The 17009-nt window shown below is 34.6% G+C and overlaps 1 protein-coding gene across 1 annotated transcript in view; it reads left to right on the top strand.

Annotated features, from left to right (window-relative positions):
* The window catches only part of PSMD14 (proteasome 26S subunit, non-ATPase 14), a 103630-nt gene that overhangs the window by 64144 nt on the left and 22477 nt on the right, over nucleotides 1-17009 (top strand). The window contains exons 8-9 of the mRNA XM_040475183.1: nucleotides 9159-9266; nucleotides 16096-16170. Coding sequence (XP_040331117.1) covers nucleotides 9159-9266; nucleotides 16096-16170 — 183 coding nt within the window. The remainder of the gene's footprint in view (nucleotides 1-9158; nucleotides 9267-16095; nucleotides 16171-17009) is intronic.

Below are 17009 nucleotides of genomic sequence, written 5' to 3' on the forward strand. Positions count from 1 at the left end.
ATATTCTGAAGGTTAAAATAATTGGTACTTTTTAAAGAGATTTACAACTAGCATATTTAAAAATATAGAATGTGAATATTTCTGACAATCTTTTAAGAACAAGTCTATACATTAACTGACTTGCTCATTTTAAGAAGATGAAGGCAATGACTACAAAAGAAATGGAAACTTCCCCTGTATTTTGTATTTCTTAATTTAAGAATACTTAATCAGCTGATTCTTTTATTGAGCAGTTACTATTTTTCTGACATATTTCTCTAAGACATTCGGATGAAGAGAAAAATAATTACATTAAAATTCTGGCCTTTGAAATGCAGTCAAACTTTCAAGTGATTAATGTATTGCACCCAAAATTGTTTTGTTCATCTGCCTACGTATTATCTTCCCTACAAGATTGGGGCCTCTTTCAATGGGGAAATGTTTTCAGATCTGAGAATTTATGTAGTGTCTTGGAAAAAAAAATCATTTTCTTCATAAATGTTTATAAAATAAAATCAAAGAATGAATGTGTCAGTGGTCAGCCAGCCATTACCAGTTTTGGCTTTTAGCATACAAAAAACTGGTTAATTTTATGAGGTTTAGTAATTTTTATGTTATTGGTTACAGAGTCATTTATTAAATAAGTGAAATGTGGGATTGATAAGGTCAGTGAGCCAGTTCATAGATATTAGCCTTGATGAGTATGAACTTTGTGTAATGTAATCAGAGCTAGAGTTCATGTGTAACATGCTATTTGCCTTCTAAAGATAGTGAAAGATACGCAGAATACCTGTTATTCATAAGTTATTTGTTTGTTTGTTTGTTTGTTTTTCATCGGTATCCCATAAGGGTCAGTTTGGGCTGGATAGTCCTAATCTCAGATTGTATACACACACACACACACACACACACACACACACACACACACCTTCATCTAGTTTTCCAGATTGCAAGAGAAAAATAGAAAATAGGACACATAAAAATTCTATTTCTACTCCTAATATAGCTCTGTGAGCATACCCATCCAACTCTTGGAACAAGTTTAGTTACTATATTATCTTTTGTTTGCTTCCTGTTTTACACTCTTATTATCAATTTGAAGTTTTATAAAATTCTCAGATTTAATTTGTGAGGCTACCTAAGAAATTATAGGTGCTAATGTGCCTACAGTATTCCCGATAGACAAGCTTAATAGTTTACAATATTTATTTAGCTGATATAATCAGAAATTGTCAGCTACGAATGTTAAAGCAATTTTATGTTTAAAATTCTAAGAAACATAAATCTTATATAGAACTAACAGTTCTTAGTATAGTTCTTTTAATTTATAGTTCCTGTATTAATAATGTAGTCTCTGACCTACTTTATTATTGTTTAGTACTTATTATGCATTTTGGATGATATAAATCCACTTCAAATTAAGCTGTTTCAGTAAAGGTATAGGAGAACCTTTAAAACTCTTTCCATTATCTGTAAGAATATTATTTATTGACTTTTGATTCTTGAATACTTTTCTTCCCCCACTCTAAAGATCCTTGGTCATTGATTTAACAGGTACTTCCTGATCACTACTGTGTCCCAGGCATACACTGGAGACATAGAGAAGAACAAGATCTATCCCGTTATTAATTCCAGTATTGTGCCAGCAAATGGAAATCATAACTTTGTAGGGGAAGCTTTTCCATAACCCATATATATAGTAATTGTTTAAGATCATACTGAAATGATTTGACATTAGCCCTTGTTAATTGTGAGGATGTTTCTGTACCCGGGACTTAGTTTTAATAGATTTAGTATGTTCTTATCATTGGGGGTAGATACTTTTGTAGGTCATAATTGATTCCTGAATGATTATTCTTAGATGACTAGGAAGCTAATTAATAGATGCCCAGTGCCAATTCTTACATTCCAAATTGCTTTACTGTATGCAGTTTTTATTCCAAACGTAGGTCAGTACTTGGTGATGTTTGGGTTTTTTGGTTCAGTATGTCATGGAAGAGTACTTTATGAATTTCAAAACTGATCAGTGATAGGAGGTGGGAAGTATATATTTTGTAAAGATAGTGATTAGATATTTATAGATAATGACCCTTTTTTGAGGAAGAATGAACATGAATGATAAAACTTTATATAAAATGCTTTCCTTGGAGCTCTTGGTTTTAATAGGTGTTTATTCTATACCATATTATGTATGCCAGGTACTCTTCTGGGGAATGGATATTTATTTGATGGTGAGTAGCACACAAAGCTGCTGTCGTAACTGATCTCAGAGTAGTCTTTTCTTGTTTTGTGATAGGAGAAAGTGTTATATCAAATAGCTTCGTGGTGAAGAGTACTGACTTTTGCGTGTTGTGTATGTGCAGATCATAGTGGTATCACTTGCTGGTTGTGTCACCTCATTTAATTTATCCAAGTTCTCTGAGCCCCCATTTTCTCATCCATAAATTGAGAATATTAATACTTACCTCTTGGTTGTTGAGAGATTTAAACAAGATAATTTCTATACAGTATTTAATTAATAAGCTCAATAAAAATACGAAAATGATACACAACAAAGTATTAACCATTACATATTTTTCTTACAAAAATGACCTTTCCTATTGAGAGATGGCAGTTTGAAGGATATGTTTGCATTTTTCTTTGAAGGTGATATTACAGCACAAGAAATGTATGTAAGTCCTTTATTCCTCGTATCCACCTGCCCTACTGTCTTGTTAACATGGTTGAGCTTCAGCCTTTAGTCTCTAAAGTCTTTTCTTTCTCTCCTTTTTGTGGAACTGTCAAGAAGCATATTGACTATATTGCTTTAGTTTGTTAGTTTGCTTTAGTTTGCTTTAGTTTCAGATACCAGAAAGGAATCTGAAGTCACTTGTTCATTTAATATAGACTGTGGGTGAGTAGCCACCAGATAGAATTGGTACTCTGAGTTGATATCAGACCAGTGACCCAGAGATGATAGTCTCTTGTATCATTAATAGTCCTCTGAGAAGTTCAGTCTTTAAGTTTAGTGTTTATTTGTCACAATCTAGAAATATCTGTTATACCGAAGTGTCAAGATTCCAGGCATATTGTCATTTTTAAAAAGAGATAATAATATTTAGCATAACTGTATACTTTTTAAAAAACTTTAATTAGGAATTTTCCTAAGGAAATAGAGGTCTTTAAATGTTTCTCCCTTGGGGTCCCTGCGTGGCTTAGTTGGTGAAGCATCCGACTGCGGCTCAGATTATGAATCTTGTGGTTCATGAGGTCGAACCCTGCATCGGGCTCTGTGCTGACAGCTCAGAGCCTGGAGTCTGCTTCAGATTTTCTCTCCTTCCCTCCCTCCCTTTCTCTCTCTCAAAAATAAATAATAAACAGTCAATTTTTTTTTCAATATTTCTCCCTCATTTTCTGTTGATGTTTTCATATGTCAAGTGCCTGCGGATGCCAAATTTATAATTCTGATTTGGTTTTGGAGTAGCTTTTTTCTAACTTTAACACTGTTGTAGTAGCAGTATTCTACCTTGTTTACCAGGTCAGTTTGGGTGTTCCAAGAAGCAGGTACCAAAATGGGATTAGTTGTGCAAGAGATTTATTATGGTAAGCACCTGTGATGGATAAAGGGGAGACCCTTCAGACAGCAGTACAGGTCTGACCCTGTAGAAGGAAAAAGGAAAGGTAGAATTGGGTAGGAAAAATACCAGACTACAACATGTTTCTGAGAAAGTTTCAGCCAGACTGATGGGGAGTCCTTGAGATAAAATTGCCTTTAGAGTAATCCTAGGTTCTAGTACCGCCACGGTACTCATGCATTGGCTGGGAGTAGCCCAAGGAAAACATGACCTAGGGTGAACTCCCAGAAGATCCAAAGGTGTAGCATGTGGAGGTGGTGAGTCAGCGATGCTCTCTGAAGCAGGTTCTGTCTGAAAGGAGGTCTGAGCTGGCTACTCTGTGACTGCCACAGTTAATAACACTAAGAACTACAGTGGCAAGTACACATACGTTTTATTTGATCTTATCACCAACTCTGTGAGGTGTCGTTCATGAGCAAATGGAGACATTGAGAGCGTAAATAACTTACCCTGGATCGCTGAGCTAGCCATTGAAGAACCACAATTGTAACTTAGGCAGGATTCTGACTCCTGTGTCTCAAGCGTTTAGGTACCTATACCAGACCGACTACGTGCATACCAGAAAAAATCCTGCTGAACTTACTGTTTGCATTTTTTGATGCATGTCTTCACTTGTCAAAAAAAATACATTATGCTAGTTCCACCCCATCCCCCTTTTCTCCCAGTATATTGAAGTTGTACTACAGATCTCTAGCTACAGTAAGCAGTTCTCCAAGGATGAAGAAAGAAAATGTACATACACATAGGAATTTCTTTTCCAGAGCTAAAATTGACATTTTATAAATAATTTCCGTGTTGCAAACTTGAGACTAAGAAATCACAGCAATTCAGTGATATGCATTTGGCATGAGTCAGTTTTAGTTCTTAGTGCTTTTCATTGGAAATGGCATAAAAAGTAAGATTTCTTTGAATTTTTTATGCTGTGGGCTTACAAGAGACAGAAGATGTTTTTCTCTTATAGATGTCTGGCAGTGCATGGCAGCAGAAATAACGAAAGGGTCACAAACCCCAGCAGTACTCCCAGGTCACATGCACCCTTAATTTTTAAAGAATCTAGAGACAACCTAAGCAGTTGATAACAGGTCATTTCTAGGTGATAAAGAGTATTTGATATGGAGTGCTGCTACACTAGCATTTTTATAGTCATTAGATACAGTAGTAGGTGTATGTACTTTTAAGTATGTAACGTAATAGGTAACTGAATTACAACCTTTTTTCTTTTTTTTGACATTTGACATTGATTTTGAGGTCTTAAAAGTTTTCTTTCAAGCCTTAAAAAAAATCTGCTTCTGTTTATTTTTATGTAAACACTTTCCATAGTCATTGACTTCAATATAAATGCAATTGGAAATGCCAAAGGCAGCTACTGTTATAAGAGAGACACGGAGACGTAGAGATTATAATTCTAGTAACTACTGCCAAAAGTGCTTATGCATCTTTCTTTCAGAAACCTTTGTATTAAACTAATTTTAAGAGCTTTGCTTAAGAAGAGAGCCTCCTTTGAAAGTAAACATTGGGTTTACATAGGTTGATGCTTTAGAAATTTAGTCTCTCAGTGACCTAGCAGTTGATATGAAAATATGAATTTGAAAATAAATAGCATATTGGATAAACTGTACTATACTTATGAAAGAAGCCAAAAAATTATGGATTAAGCTGAATTTGGAAATAATTACAGTTTTGAGTCGTAAACCAGATTCGTTATTAAAATGAAGTGATAGGTCCTTGACCCTTGGGTGTGCTTGGAATAAATATGGAACACAGTATTGTTTTTAAAACTATTTTGCTTTTATAAGCTAAGACAGATGTACAAAAAAGATGCAGTTTTTATTTTGTATTGGCAGCTTCCAAATATTTAGTATCTATTTCCAAGAGTTGCAATTAGTAAAGCAACCATGGTACTGAAATCTGCACATCCCACAAGCTAATTATATTTGCAAGGTCAGAGTGAATACATATTTTCAGAAAAATAAAGGGTTATATAAATATGTGTCTTCTACTTGGCTGTTATATCACAGTTTGTTGATCTGGAGTATAATGTGTACAATTCACAAATTTGTCTGATAACAGAAAGTGGTGTGTGATTGTGTTTATTTTACTAACCAGTATATTCACAGCAATCACTTCCAAATATCTCTCCAGTAAAGATGTGTTAATTACAAAACAGACAAGGTCTTCTATTATATTAAAGCTACTAACAAGAAGACAGCAGGAATCACACATGTAAATAGCATCATCAACCCCTATTTTAGTCCTCTGTTTTGATCTGTGAGTTGCGCATAGACCAAAGGTGCTATTAAAGACTGAGTGTATGAAATAGGCAGCATTATATGAACAAAATTTATTCAACAAGAAAACAGACCTTTAACATGAATTTAACAAGCCTGAGAAATTATAAACTATCATATGCTGCAGATTCATGCAGTGATAATAAACAAAAAAGGAAAGTAAGAGGTTTCCCTAAGCTAGCCAAACTGCTAATGGTTTTGTTATAAGCTGTCTACTGTTGCAGTGACCTCTGAAAAGTCTCAAGGCACTTGTACCAGAAAAAATTAAATGGTCAGGCTGGTGGATAGATTCAATGTGGTATATAGGATTTCAGCATGGGAAGGAATTATAAAAGTCTAGCATCGTATTCCTGAAAATATTCTTTATAGTTTAGTTTGGAAGTTTTTGTTAGTACGTATTAATGAGGTAGTTTTTATGCAAAGAGTTTTGGCTAAATTACTATTTGGATTTGTAAGATATAAACTGAACTGGTTTAATGTATGTATATTTTAAAACAAACTGTTTAGAAAATTCATACAGCTCCAAAAATGGATTCTTTCCCTTGTCCCCTCCCCCAAACCTTAATTAATCTTTGGGGGTTCTTTGTGCAGTATATTGTATCTAAGATACCGTTCTTATCCATGGAGTGACCACTTTGCTGTCATTGTGTTGCATCATGCTGTAAATACATAAACATGGAGAAATGCCTTCAGCTTATACACACCTCCAAGTGCTCACCAGGGCTTTTTCTTGAATCTTACTGTGGCATAATTAACACCTTCTTCACCCATTGCTCATTAGTGCACTGGACATTAATGAGTCTATTTTGATAGGTTGCTCTAAAGGAGAAACCCACTTATTCTCACAGCGCAGAAGGCAATTATAAAATTGTACAGAAATTAAAATGTAGACTATATTGCCATATTTATATTTTTATTGCGTACTAAATCTAATTTTGGTCTGCAGGTTGTTGAACATGTTAGTTTCCTTAAGACAGTTGCTATAGCGATGGCAGCAAATTCCTTTAATCTTGGTGTAGTTAAAGTATTATTTTCTATTGGCTATCATATTGCTGTTCAGGAATTGTCAATCTAAGCATGTAATTTCACACAGGCCATCATTTATTGAGCAGTGTATCACCTTTAAAATGTTTTATTTAATATAATTTAATTTTTTCTATTTTAGATTTGTTTCTAACTGATCATAATACCTACTTAGCTGGTATTTTCATTTCCTTTTTATGAAGTTTCACACCTGCTTATAATATTCCAGAGAAATATTACAGAGATTTTTGCATGTAAAATAGCTGCCTGCTGTTTGTTTAAAAGTGTTCAGTATAAAAAAAATACATAGACCTTTTATTGTGATATATGATGGAATTTTCATAGTTCTGTAGGATTGTTTTTTTCCTACAAATGATTTTACTAAAATTTTAAAATGGAATCAAAGGTTTCTAAGAACAGTTGGGCCAAGATGATGCTTTGCTCTTAAGTTTACCACAACACTTAAATGGTGGAAGTTCTTAATCCTGCATTTATTTAAGTACATCTGTCTATTAAAATGGTCATTTTTCTCCTTTTGCTTACATTTTAATTTTACCTTATGTGTTTTTTAGTAGAAAATTTTACTTCTTTGTTTTTTAAACAAGTGATTGAAATTATTTATGATGTTTTACTAAAGCATGCCTGATATTAGTACCTATTTTTATTATTGCTATATGAAAATAAATGATTAAAAAATTTTAAGTATAAGCAGGAGGTATAAACCTAGGCCATATTAATTTATATATAAATGTGAAAGTTGAGTCTGAATTTCAGTTATTGTAGAGGAAAGAAAAAAGTTTCCAAAACTATTAAATCATGTATGTTCTGGGGATACTTGGTTTTATTTTGAGGCAGGAGGACTCTTTGGGGAAATTCAGACTGTTAGAAATAAAAGCAAAATTCAAAGTTGATTTTTTTTTTTTTTTTTTTTGGCCTGCTGGAGTGGATACTTCTTGTAATGCTTCGGTCTAAGTTTGTATTCTTTGATACTGTTTGTTGACCCTTCATGGTAGCCTTTTAGAAAGGGTGATTTTCTTTTTCTTTCTTTAGATTTTGTTCTTTAGTGTACAGCGTGCATACATAACTCTGAACAGATTTTTCAGATGTGATTAGATTTCATGTGGCTTAACTTAAAAATAAATTTTATTTTCTACCTCTTACTCAACTAAACTTACTCAACTATACTCAAACTAATACAGATGGGAAACAGTCTAGTTGATGGCTGCTTTTATAACATTAATAAATCTCAGTTAAAGCACCTTTAAGGCAAATATAGAAAAATACATTATCTTGCTTAAAATTTTTTTTATGTGACAGCAGTATTGAGTTTATTATCTAGGTAATTGATTTAAATTCCCAGAAAGAAGTATCTGTCTTAAGTCCCAGTGCTTTACATAAAACTTAAACGAGTTCTATCAAATCCATGACAATGAACAGAAAAAAAAAAAATGTTAGGATACTATGTGATGGTTGTTAAATTTCTTAATATAAAAGAACAGATAATACTGTATCGTGTAAGACTATGTACTCTTTTTTTATGGAAATATTGAATACACTTAGAAAAAGATGATACCTACTGTTATTTCTGTACTATGAACTTAGGGCCATATCATTCTATACCATGTTCCTGGCTTAAAGCACAGATGACCTTGGTTTTTTCGTATTTGCCTCCTATTCTTGACAGTGGCTTGGATATTTAAGGCCTTCAGACAAGGTATAAAGTCTTTTATAGTCACAAGAAGTAAAAGGTATCTGACTAGAAGAGAATACGTGGAGCAAGTGCCTTGCTGGCTGTAATTTTGTTGTCATTTCAAGTACTGTGGTAGTATAATTGATGTGACAGGGCTGGGCTTTACATGTGGTCCCTTAGCTTGTGCTCACTTTCAGTTTTAGTTTCTCTTTGTCATTCATTTTGATTAGGTAAAATTTAGGTGACAAACATGCACACCAGTGAAGGCTGTTTGGTTGTGTAAGTTTAGTAATGATGTATTTCAATACTAAAGATGCAAAGTTAATGTTTTTCTTTACTGCTTCATGAAAATTGCAATAATTGGTGTCACCTTACATTACAAGATAGAGGGTGGTGTGCTGATGGCACAGTCAGCAGGAGGTTCTTTTTTATTAATATTATAATTAAATGATTTTCTGGAAATAGGCCAGAAACAGATGCAAGTTGATCATGCCTTGTCCACTGTTGCTTGGCATCATCACTTGCTTTTTAAAAAAGAATTGACCGGACACCTTATTTTTACAGGTTGTTATCGATGCCTTCAGATTGATCAATGCTAATATGATGGTCTTAGGACATGAACCAAGACAAACAACCTCAAATCTGGGTCATTTAAACAAGCCATCTATCCAGGTAATGCCTGTATTTGATAATGTGTTAAAACTCTGTTTTACATTTTAAAAGCCTATTATAAATGGTCATATTAAAATCTGATACTTAGCATTTTAATTTGTTTGCAATTAGTTTTTCTTGTGCTTCAGAAGATGATTATGGAAATTCTGTTGCAAAAGTTAGATTTGCTCATTTATGAGTCCATTTTTTGTGGAGTCTTTAAACTTTCCTAACATAGTTTGAGGATACCCTTTTTGGGAGCATAGGGGAGCCTTTATCTTGAGAGTACCTTATGGCTTTGCATGGTTAACATTGTAGTCAAGGACCAACACAAGTTTCAGGTAGACTGCGTTAGGTATCACTATTGATTGGTTAGTAGACATTTCTCATAGCATTAAAAATGGGAAAATTGATACACCTTGAGACAGAATTCCTAAATGGTACTTAAAGTTTTCTACCTTTTCTTTGTTTACTCTCCACATTTAAAACAAATTCTACAAAACATATCTGTGTATTACTTTTGATTCATTTATGTCTTGTTCTAATAATGTCAACCGTCGTTCTCACAGTTATGTGGGCATTTAATATCCTCTTGAGTGATTAATGTTTTCTGTGTATCATTCACGTGTCTCATTGTTTTTACACAAATCTTTATTGTTTGCAAAGATTATTTTAAATGTGTTTTTAAATGCACCACAAACTGTGTCTATATAGTTAATTGCTTCTCTGAAGATTAATTAAATGGACAGAAATACCAGTTTGGTTTAATAGAACACATAGGACAAAGACATTATAGTAGCTATTACTTCTTGCCTTCTGAAACCTTGCTCTGTCATATGATTGTCTTTGGGGAGTTGTGGCTTTGATAGTTAACCATGGTTAAGCCTGGGTTACACTCTGATAACTTTATACCTTTAGATGCTTACTTTTGTAGCAGTCGCTCATCTGAAATTTTCCGAAGTGAAATGTTTTGTTTCAAAGAATTGAGGTGTGTTGCTTTTGCATAAAATTTTTTTACAAGTCAGGGAAAACTGCAGAGTTTAATGAGTATGAAATAAGCTACCAGTGTTTTTGATTGGGTACAGACAAGCCCATGCTTGTATGTTCCAGGAGAATATATTATTGGACCTGTTTAGCCTGTGATAATGACCTTTCTTATAAACCCCCATAGTATCATACTGCTTCATTATTTTTTTGCAAAAGGTTAAGTAGCATCTCACAATCCAAGATCATTGTGATTACTACATGGTATATTTCTGCCAGAAGTTTTTACTAATTGCAAGTCAACAGCCACCTGTTGCCAATTTCATGTCTTAAATGTAAACACTGCTTTTTAACTTTATAAATTGAGTAAAATGAATATTAAAATCTGTTTTTTTCTTTTTTTTTTTTTTTTTAATTTCACCCATTCCTTTTTAATGTGGCACCAGAAAATGTTAAATGAGGCAGCTTACACTGACAGAGCATGAACGGGGGAGGGGCAGAGAGAGAGGGAGACACAGAATCGGAAACAGGCTCCAGGCTCTGAGCCATCAGCCCAGAGCCTGACGCGGGGCTCGAACTCACGGACCGCGAGATCGTGACCTGGCTGAAGTCGGACGCTTAACCGACTGCGCCACCCAGGCGCCCCAAATCTGTTTTTTTCTACAGCAGTCCAGTTTTTATTTTTCGGTGCTTCCTTACCGTCTGTCATTTAAGGTAGACCTTATAAATAAAGCAAGTTCCAAACCCAAGTAGAAAGACCTGTGTATATAATAGCTGCAACATCATTGTTTTTCCTTTCATTTTAGTTTGTTTTGCCTTGTAATTAAAATCTGTAAATATATTTATTTCACAGTTTAAATAGCGCCCATCAGAATGTCATCTATCTGAGTGCTTAATAGTTTTAGGACAATTTCAGTACTAAAACACTCAAATGGGATTAAGCCAACAAGTGACAGAACAAAGCCACACCTTAAAACTATTTCTCCCATCCAAGTACTAACCAGGCCCAACTCTGCTTAGCTTCCGAGATCAGACGAGATCGGGCGCGTTCAGGGTGGTATGGCCATAGACAAAACTATTTCTTAGTTTTCTAAGACAAGCTAGAAAGAAAGCAATCCAGAAGAATCTGAAATGAATGGTAATATTTATAATGGACTTTTAATATATGTTAGCAGAATCTTTGACTTGGGGATCAGGAGCCTTTCCAAAAGGCTTTTTTTTGAAGGAAAATTAGTTCGTGTTAAGAGGGGCCTTCCTCCTAAACCAACTTCTTTGTAACTGGGGATAGAAACCACTTATGCTGGTGGTTACTAATGCTTCTCTAACATTGATTTTTTTTTTCTGTTATACTTACAGTAGTGGGGAAAATTATGATTATTTTATAGATTACTGTTTAATAATTTGAGGAAAATTCAAAATATGTTAAGAAAAAGGTTATAAAATAGGACATAAAGGTTCTCTTAGCAAATCCATATTTTATAAACTGTGCCTATGTATCTATACCAAGATATTAGCATTGATTACTTTTGGTGGTGGCATTATGGAATTTTTTTCCTGTTTTTCCTTTTCCGTGGTTCCTAAACTTACTACTGTGAAACGTTTATTATTTAAAGAAAACATTATTTTTAAAACACTAAAACAGGGTTGAAATAGGTACCATAAAACAAAGCTAATAGACAAAGTTTATGTTAACTTCCATGTTTTAAATAAGGGAAGCCATTTTAATCCTGATAGGCAGAAGTATAGTGCCCACCCTTTGGACTTTTGTTTTAATATATGAGACTTTGTATTATTTTGTCCTTGGAATATTTGACCATTATTGTCAAAGGTAATAGGATTGAGAGTTAACAAGCATTTTATTTTAGTAACTAAAAATTTTAAACTATATTCCACTTAAACTGTTAAGAGCATTTCAAATCTTTGAGAACCATAGTATAAGTGAAGCTTGGGTTGTGAACTGCATGGAAATTTGGTAACTTTTGATGCACAGATGCATTGTGCAAGGACCTTGAGCCTCTAAGTGTAGCCCTGAATACAATTGCATTGTCTAACAGAGTTTTAAGCTGTTTGAAAACCTTTTTTTTTTTTTTTTGAGGAGTTATAAAACTATTGCCCTGGAAGGAACCATTGAGGCCCAGAAAGTTCAAAATTTGCCCAGGTTTCATAGTGAATTAACGTAGGAACTGATATTTATAACCTGTGCTCCTGGTTCTTTATACTGCACTTGGAATTTAATTACATAATGAATTTTAGCACAGATAATATATTTATACAGTTCAAAATTTAAAAGGTACAAAAAGGTAGTTAGCAGAATTTGAATAAATATTTGAATAACTCAAATGGTGATTGATTTTGAAGTTTATTTCACTATAATGATTACTTGTATACTTGTTTTGAATTTGTCATGCCAATAAAATTATGAAGCTCTACTCTAAAGATGAACTAAAACAGCATAGAAGTAACCTGGAAGTTAATCAGCCTATCTCAAAACTCCCCTTTGTCTATGGTCCTCCAAACCATTCTTAATCTAGAACAGATAGCACCTTACTCTGATAATGAGTACCAACCTAGGCAGAATTTTCTTCTTGAAAGGTTACAGGATTTGAGCATAGAAAACCAGGATCAGGATATACTGGAAGCACATAAATAAGCTAAATGCTGTTAGTAAATCCAAAACATACTATCATAGAAACAGTGTTGTAAAAGGTGGCTGGTTTCCCAGGCCAGCCACTGAAAGCTTATTTAGCCCATGGTATACAATATTATAGAATAGAATCAGACTTTTATAACAGTGCTTCTCTGAGAAACTGCTACAGATTTAAAAGAAAAAAAATTTTTAATGTTTATTTATTTTTGAGAGAAAGAGAGCATGAGGGGGAGAGGGACAGCGAGAGAGGGAGACACAGAATCGGAAGCAGACTCCAGGCTCTGAGCTGCCAGCACAGAGCCCGACGTGGGGCTCATACTCACAAACCATGAGATCATGACCTGAGCTGAAGTCGGATGTTCAACTGACTGAGCCACCCAGATGCCCCAAAACTGTTGCAGATTTTAAGTAGCCAATTAATGAATGAGCTTTGGGAATGAACCCTGTTTTAATGAAGATTTTCCTAAATTTTCCTAAGTCCATCATATGTTTGTTAAGTGTAAATCAAAAAGTTATGTAGTGATGTTTTAGGAACTTTCCTAGCTGTATAACTTTCTTCTTTATCTCTCTGACATACTGTGGCCTTTTTTGTGTATTCTGTTTAATTTGTAATTTGACCCTTCCAAATGGTTAGTTCTCCCTCTTGATAAAACTAATCTTATGTTTGGTATATGCTGCCTCAACTTGTCAACTAAATTGGTTAATTTTTTTTTTTAATGTTTATTTATTTTTGAGACAGAGAGAGACAGAGCATGAACGGGGGAGGGGCAGAGAGAGAGGGAGACACAGAATCGGAAGCAGGCTCCAGGCTCTGAGCCATCAGCCCAGAGCCCGACGCAGGGCTTGAACTCATGGACCGCGAGATTGTGACCTGAGCTGAAGTCGGACGCTTAACCGACTGACCCACCCAGGCGCCCCTAAATTGGTTAATTTGAGAGAATTTAATATTCACTGAGGCTGAGTTTGGGGGGCTTATGTGGAAGGAGGACTGTACCTGGCCGAATTATTGTGATTTGGAATGTGCTGGTGTTACACAGTGCTCACTTACGCAGTGAGTAAGTGAAACTGGAAGACTGCTTGGGGATATCATTTTATTTAAGCTTAAATATTTTTTATTATGATAACTACTACTCTTTCATGCTGTGTTAGTTTTACCTCTTTTACCTAAATAATGTTAAGTGAAAAGTAGGTAGTGCCTTCAAATCCCAAACTGTATATTTTAGCAGTATAATTACCCTCCAAAATGTAGACTGTGGGCACACTGGCTGATTTTTGCGTTTATTGGCTATAGGTGTTACTAGCTTTATACCTGCTATGTAGAAGTATGTAGTTAGGGCATTGTACAAAGGCACTTCAATGAGGGGACAATTGGCAACTGAAATCTAGTGTTAAGTTCCACTCTCCACTTGGGCTTTATCCACGGGAAGGACTAGTACCTTTTTCTGATTCTTCTACCCAGAGGATACACTTCCTAATATACACAAATACTAGTACATATTAAGGGAGGCCCTGATTAATTCCACTTTTTTTTTTAATTTTTTTTTAACGTTTATTTATTTTTGAGACAGAGACAGAGCATGAATGGGGGAGGGTCAGAGAGAGAGGGAGACACAGAATCCGAAACAGGTTCCAGGCTCTGAGCGGTCAGCACAGAGCCCGGTGCGGGGCTCGAACTCACAGACCGCGAGATCATGACCTGAGCTGAAGTCGGAGGCTTAACCGACTGAGCCACCCAGGCGCCCCTAATTCCACTTTTTGATCTGCATAGCACAGCATTTGTGAGCACTGAAATTTGACTCACTACTGATGATTATTGAGATGAATAAGGATTTAATAGATACATTTAGTACTTTAATTTTGCACATCAACCATTTTATTACAGCAGATGTTAGGATAAGAATGGATTGTTATAGTACATATTAAAATGTTTTAGTACTTGGTGGAATGATTTTTGCTAGTAGCAAAGTTTTAAAATAAGACTGACTATGCTTTGTTTTTATCCTGGTCCTTTAAAGTGTAAAGACTTATGAATCCAAGAATTTCCTAAGATACGTTGTGGCATAGTATGGTAGAAAAAACATGGGCTTTGGAGCCAGAAATACTCAGGTTCAAATCCCATCTTTGCCTTGATATAAAACTGGTACAGATTAAGAATTGTGTTATATTTTCTTCATCTGTCAAAATACAAATAGAACCAGTCTACCTTACTGGGTTGTTGTGAAGAATAGAAGACTTAATGTGCAAGACAGAGGCTGAGTATTCATTAAATGTTTCCCTTCTACCCCTTCCTCCTCTACCTCAATACCTTAAGACCTTAACTGTAAAATTCCAACAATTAGAGAGTGTGGTGGTGGTTTTGGTCAGCTTTAGCTTTATATTTGAGTTACGCCCCGAACGCTTTTTGTTTTTATACTTGTTGAACATAAATCCAAGGTGTATTTCTGTACTTTAATGTCTTACTAGGCAGATAGTCTCCCAGAGTACCATTCTGAACCCCATTTGAACGTCTGTTGCTAGCGTTCCATTATTTGAGCAGTTGCACGTGGATTTCATCACAGACAGATTTCATTGTTTCTTAATAAAGCCATGTCATTAGCTTAAATTTTTATTATGACCTTCCTGTTTGTCTTAGAAGACAAGTGCAGTGGAAAAAATTCTGGTTAGTGAGATTGCTCTCACTGGTTAAGATCATGAGGTAAGAAATGGACTTTGTTAATTTGGAGACGTGTAGACACAATTATTTGATTCTATATATGACTCTGTAGAACTGAACCAAGAAACAGGGAAACCCCAGATTAATGTTGTGTGTGAAAAGATAAGTGTATTATTATGACTAAATTTTAGGCTTTTCTTTTGAAATAACAAAGAGCCCCTAGATATCATAAAATCAGACTTAACAAATTAAGTATTATTTATAGATTATGAATAGTTAGTTTGTAACTTAAATTACAGTGAGGTCAGACCCTGTCTCTGACTCTGAGCAAGGCTACTGAAACTGTTGAATTTGTGCTGCTGTGTATGATATTTTGAAGAATGTGTGACCTGTACTTCTAAACCTTCTAAACTTATAGCTGAAAAAAAAAATACATTTTCATTTATTTAGGTTAAAAGACTTTTTTTAGAAGATGGTAAAGATACTATTTACAGGATATGTCAGCAGTTTTGAACTTTTACATGCAAAATATTAATTTGTCCTTTTCTAATAATTTATATACATAGGCGTTAATTCACGGACTAAACAGACACTACTACTCCATTACTATTAACTACCGAAAAAATGAACTGGAACAGAAGGTAAGTTAAAATTTTTATCTTAGAAAGCCATTTAAACTATTACCTAGTATGTTTGAATTTGATGTGTTTGAATATTTTTTCATTCCAAATGAATTTCAGGAACATAAAGGAATATTTTATTGGACATATTAAAGACATTTACCTTATTGGTAGGTGCTAAAATAGAGAATAAGTAGGAAATAAACGTTTATGTTTGGTTGTATGAGTTACTATAAAAATCTTTCTCCTCATTCTGTGATGTTTCTGATTAATGTATCTTTTCTAATAAAATAACCTGGGCGCCTGGTTATTCGAGGTGTGCCTGGGTGGCTCAGTCAATTGAGCGTCCAACTCTTGGTTTGGGCTCAGGTCATGATCTCACAGCTCACGCTTTCAGGCCCCGCATCAGGCTTCACGCTTCACACACTTCAAGCAGTGTGGAGCTTGCTTGGGATTCTCTCTCTCTCTCTCTCTCTCTCTCTCTCTCTCCCCCCCCCTCCCATTCTCTCCCCCTCTCTCTCCCTCTCTCCCTTTCTCTCTCTCTCTCTCGGCCCCTCCTCTGCTTGCTCTCTCTGTCTCTCAAAATAAATAAATAAACTTAAAAAAAAATTAAAAAGGGAAATGCAGTAGTGTTTTCAGATATTTACAGCTACATTCTTACCCTTTTTATACTAGGCAATTTTATTTTATTTTTTTTTAATTTTAATTCTCTTTAATTATGTTTTTATTTTTATTTTTTTTATTTTTTTTATTTTTTTTTTTTTTAATATATGAAATTTATTGTCAAACTGGTTTCCATACAACACCCAGTGCTCATCCCAAAAGGTGCCCTCCTCAATACCCATCACCCACCCCCCCCC

This window comes from Herpailurus yagouaroundi, unplaced genomic scaffold, assembly GCF_014898765.1.
Source record: "Herpailurus yagouaroundi ecotype Mexico unplaced genomic scaffold, PumYag 140, whole genome shotgun sequence".
NCBI classification, from domain to species: Eukaryota; Metazoa; Chordata; class Mammalia; order Carnivora; family Felidae; genus Herpailurus; species Herpailurus yagouaroundi.